The sequence below is a fragment of the Somniosus microcephalus genome, chromosome 12, assembly GCF_052327205.1.
Source record: "Somniosus microcephalus isolate GS21.2 chromosome 12, FLI_Smic_1.0, whole genome shotgun sequence".
NCBI classification, from domain to species: domain Eukaryota; kingdom Metazoa; phylum Chordata; class Chondrichthyes; order Squaliformes; family Somniosidae; genus Somniosus; species Somniosus microcephalus.
The window spans coordinates 122,312,080-122,316,053 of NC_140998.1; the positions used below are offsets into that span (position 1 = coordinate 122,312,080).

At 42.0% G+C, this 3,974-nt stretch overlaps 1 protein-coding gene across 1 annotated transcript; it reads left to right on the top strand.

The window, feature by feature from the left end:
• Positions 1-501: 501 nt before the first annotated feature.
• Positions 502-2,654, top strand: LOC147109496 (muscarinic acetylcholine receptor M5-like). The gene has a single exon (XM_086004207.1). The coding sequence runs from the start codon at positions 677-679 to the stop codon at positions 2,267-2,269; it is 1,593 nt and encodes a 530-aa protein (XP_085860333.1). The 5' UTR covers positions 502-676; the 3' UTR covers positions 2,270-2,654.
• The last annotated feature ends 1,320 nt before the right edge of the window (positions 2,655-3,974 follow it).

The window sequence follows — 3,974 nt, forward strand, 5'->3', positions numbered from 1 at the left end:
GTTTGTGATTATGCAAATTAATTTTATCAGAAACTTGAACTGTAACCTAATCAGCACAATTTCAACTGCATTTTGGATGCAATTTCTCTAGTTCATAACGTTTCATCTTAATATGATCAGCTTGTAGGCACAGACCATTTTTTGCTTATGATGAGGACTAATTTATTGCAGTATCTGTGGCATAGCAACATTTCTGGAACATGTTCAGTTCCAAATAACAGTTTTATATAATGCTGCATTAAGTGTTTTATATTACCATTATTATATTCACACTGTGATAAAAAACCAGACATTTGAATTACTGGTGGTAGTTCTGGGACTAGTTAAAGAAAAGGAACTAGTGTTTTCACTTTGGGCACAATCAGGAAATTGCGCCCAAAATGCACTTGAAATTGTGCTGGTTACTCGAGTTCCTGTTCTTTAACCAGTCAAGTCAATCAAATGTGAAATTGTAAGATATTATATTGGATATTGGAAAACAAGCAATAGGTTACTAAAGGAGACAAATTTAGTAATCACAATTTTTCTTTTTCAGAAGAACCAAAGAAACAAACAGGAAAGATACCTACAGAAGAAATTATTCCATTATCGTCCCAGGTTCATTTCATCTCTGCCTTTAACAGAGTAAAGCCCATTGCTTTTAACTTCCTGTAGCTATTACCCAGTTCCTGAAATCATGGGATCAGATCTTTTTAAGAATACATCTCTTACTGGTAATATCTCCAATCAAGAGGAGGGGCACAGCCTATTGAAAGTAGTATCAATTGCCACTATTACTGCAATTGTAAGCTTTATAACAATAATAGGCAACATTTTAGTCATTGTGTCGTTCAAAGTGAACAGCCAGCTTAAGACTGTGAACAATTATTACTTGTTAAGTCTGGCCTGTGCCGATCTCATCATTGGCGTATTTTCAATGAATCTCTACGCTTCTTATATACTAATAGGTTACTGGTCGCTTGGAAATTTGACGTGTGATCTGTGGCTGGCACTGGATTATGTAGCTAGTAATGCTTCTGTCATGAACTTGCTCCTTATAAGCTTCGACCGGTATTTCTCAATCACACGACCTTTGACTTATAGGGCTAAACGTACACCTAAAAGGGCTGGTATCATGATTGGACTTGCTTGGTTAATATCTTTTATATTATGGGCCCCTGCAATATTATGCTGGCAGTACTTGGTTGGAGAAAGAACAGTTCCTCCAAGTGAATGTCAGATTCAATTTTTGTCTGAGCCCATTATTACCTTTGGTACGGCAATAGCTGCTTTCTATATTCCTGTGTCGGTGATGACGATATTGTACTGCCGTATCTATAAGGAAACCGAAAGGCGCACGAAGGATCTGGCAGAACTTCAAGGGTCAAATCTAGGGTCACAAAATGAAGTTGCTTCTTCCAAAAAGGCTCTGTTGACGTCCTGCTTTGCTTGTGAAGGACGCAAGCTCTCTAAACAGGAAAGATGCCACGTATCATGGTCTTCTTCAAACAGAAGCACAACAGTGACTCTAAGATCCACACACACACAAAAAGTCACAGACGAATGGTTAAAAAGTGACAAAATGGCTTCTTTTGCTAATTACCCAACATCAGAGGATGATGAAAGGCTTATCACAAAATCAGTCTGCTCAGTGTCTCAGGGACAGAATCAGAATGATGTGTGCACTGGTGAGGAAGACACAAAGATGTCCTTGGAAGAGCATCCTATAATGAATGATTACGAAAATCAAAACTATTTGGTGTCCCCCGTAAAAAAACGAATGCAGAAAGATAAAAAATATGTTTCCTACAAATGTAATAAATTGGCTGATAAAAATGGCAGTTTTTCATCAACTCCAGACGCAAGCAATGGTTGCACAGAAATAAAAATAACACCCTGCTCATCTGCCGACCCAGAAGCCCCATTTATTAAAAATCTTGATCAAAACCTTCGAATTCAGATCACCAAGAGAAAACGGTTAGTTTTGATCAAAGAAAAAAAAGCAGCGCAGACTCTAAGTGCCATCCTACTAGCTTTCATTATCACCTGGACACCTTACAATATCATGGTATTAGTGTCAACATTCTGTTCAAACTGTATACCACTGTCATTATGGCATCTTGGATATTGGTTGTGCTACGTCAACAGCACAGTCAACCCCATGTGCTATGCTCTATGCAACAAAACATTCCGTAAGACTTTCAAAATGCTGTTATTATTTCAATGGAAGCAAAAAAGAAATGAAGAAAAATTATACGGCCACAGCCAGTGCCCATCCACCAACAAGTAAGTTACATCATCATGTATACATGAGAGTAAAATGGATATTTAATTGGAATCATGCAATTCCTTTTATACGGCATCTGTGTCAAGAACACCTTGTGATAAATAGTTGTTCTCTTGCATATGCCAGAAGCAGGATTGAAATAACAGCCTAGGTGGAATTAGATTCACTGTGGATAAAAAAAATGGAACAGTTCAGCAGGAGAGAACAGCAGCTGTAACCACAGCAAACCACGCCAAAGAACTTGTGCTGAGTTTTCTGTGGTACCACTATTTCAAACAAAGGGCATTCACGTGACACAGCCGACCTGCACCTCTTGCTGGTACTCAATAGGAACCAATGGCTGAAATGGGAAGCATCCCATTCCCCAGTACTAACATCCTCCATTTTGATGAGCAAAAAAATTTAAGGTTAAAAGAACATGATCTTGTCATGTGCATTTTTTTTTTACATTCGTTCATGGGATGTGGGCGTCGCTGGCAAGGCCAGAATTTATTGCCCATTCTTAATTGCCCTTGAGAAGGTGGTGGTGAGCCGCCTTCTTGAACTGCTGCAGTCCGTGTGGTCCTGCTTGTCACATGACAAACACTTCACTATGTGAAGAGATAAGACTTCATTATATGAGACCCAAACTCCAGTGCTAAAAATCTTTGTTACAAATCACGTAACAGTGGAATACATACATTATATAATTAGAATACTGCATTGGAAGTTGTTTATTTCACTTATGCCGAGACCCCTTTTTTTTTGGCCAGTTTTTTCCTCTTTTCTTCCCTCATCCTTTCTTAAAAGCAGTAACTGTGGTAAACCACTGTATTGTATATTGCCACCTCTGGGTGGCGCTGTGTATGGAGGCATGCCTCAGCTGACTCCACCCACCACTGTGTGGGTTTCGTTCAGACTTGTTCAGTCACTCACGAAGAAGCATGGTCTCTTCTTAGCTAATAAAAGCCTTATTCATCTCTTCTTTCGACTCGTCATCTCTTCTTCGACTCATCACCTTTTATGAAGTAATTGATAAGCGTATCAATTTTATTAGCTAAAAGTTAAATGGCGACACCTGAGGAGCAACAACAGCAACGGATACAGCAGACATTGCTGAGAGCCCTCAGACCACCACGCCTGGACCTCGACCCTCAAGAGGTGGGTGCATCAGCCAAGTTTGAACACTGGCTGAGCTGCTTTGAATCCTTCCTCGCAATCTCACAGGTTACAGAGGAGGATCACAAACTGAAAATTTTGACCGCCCAGGTGAGCCATCAAGTATATATGCTAATCCGGGACTCTAATACGTACGTGGCGGCCCTCGAGCTACTAAAAGGGCAATATACGCGCCCAGTGAACACAATTTACGCCCGACACCTCTTGGGATCCCGCAGGCAGCAACCGGGAGAATCGGTAGGGGCATTTGCACGGGCGCTACTGGCACTCTGCAGAGACTGCGATTGTAAAGCGGTAACGGCTGTGGAGCACGCGCAGGGACTCGCCTGTGATGCCTTCGTCAGGGGCCTCCAGTCAGACCACACCCGGCAGAGACTGCTAGAAAGCAAGGAACCCGACCTGAAGACGGCCATTGCCCTTGCGCTCTCGTTAGAGGAGGCCCACCGAAACCTCGAGGCATACCCCCGTAACGGCGCCGAGACATGGCAATCGAAACCGTGGGACACGGGACCGCCGCCCCCGGCACCAACCGCTGCAGCGACCCAACCGA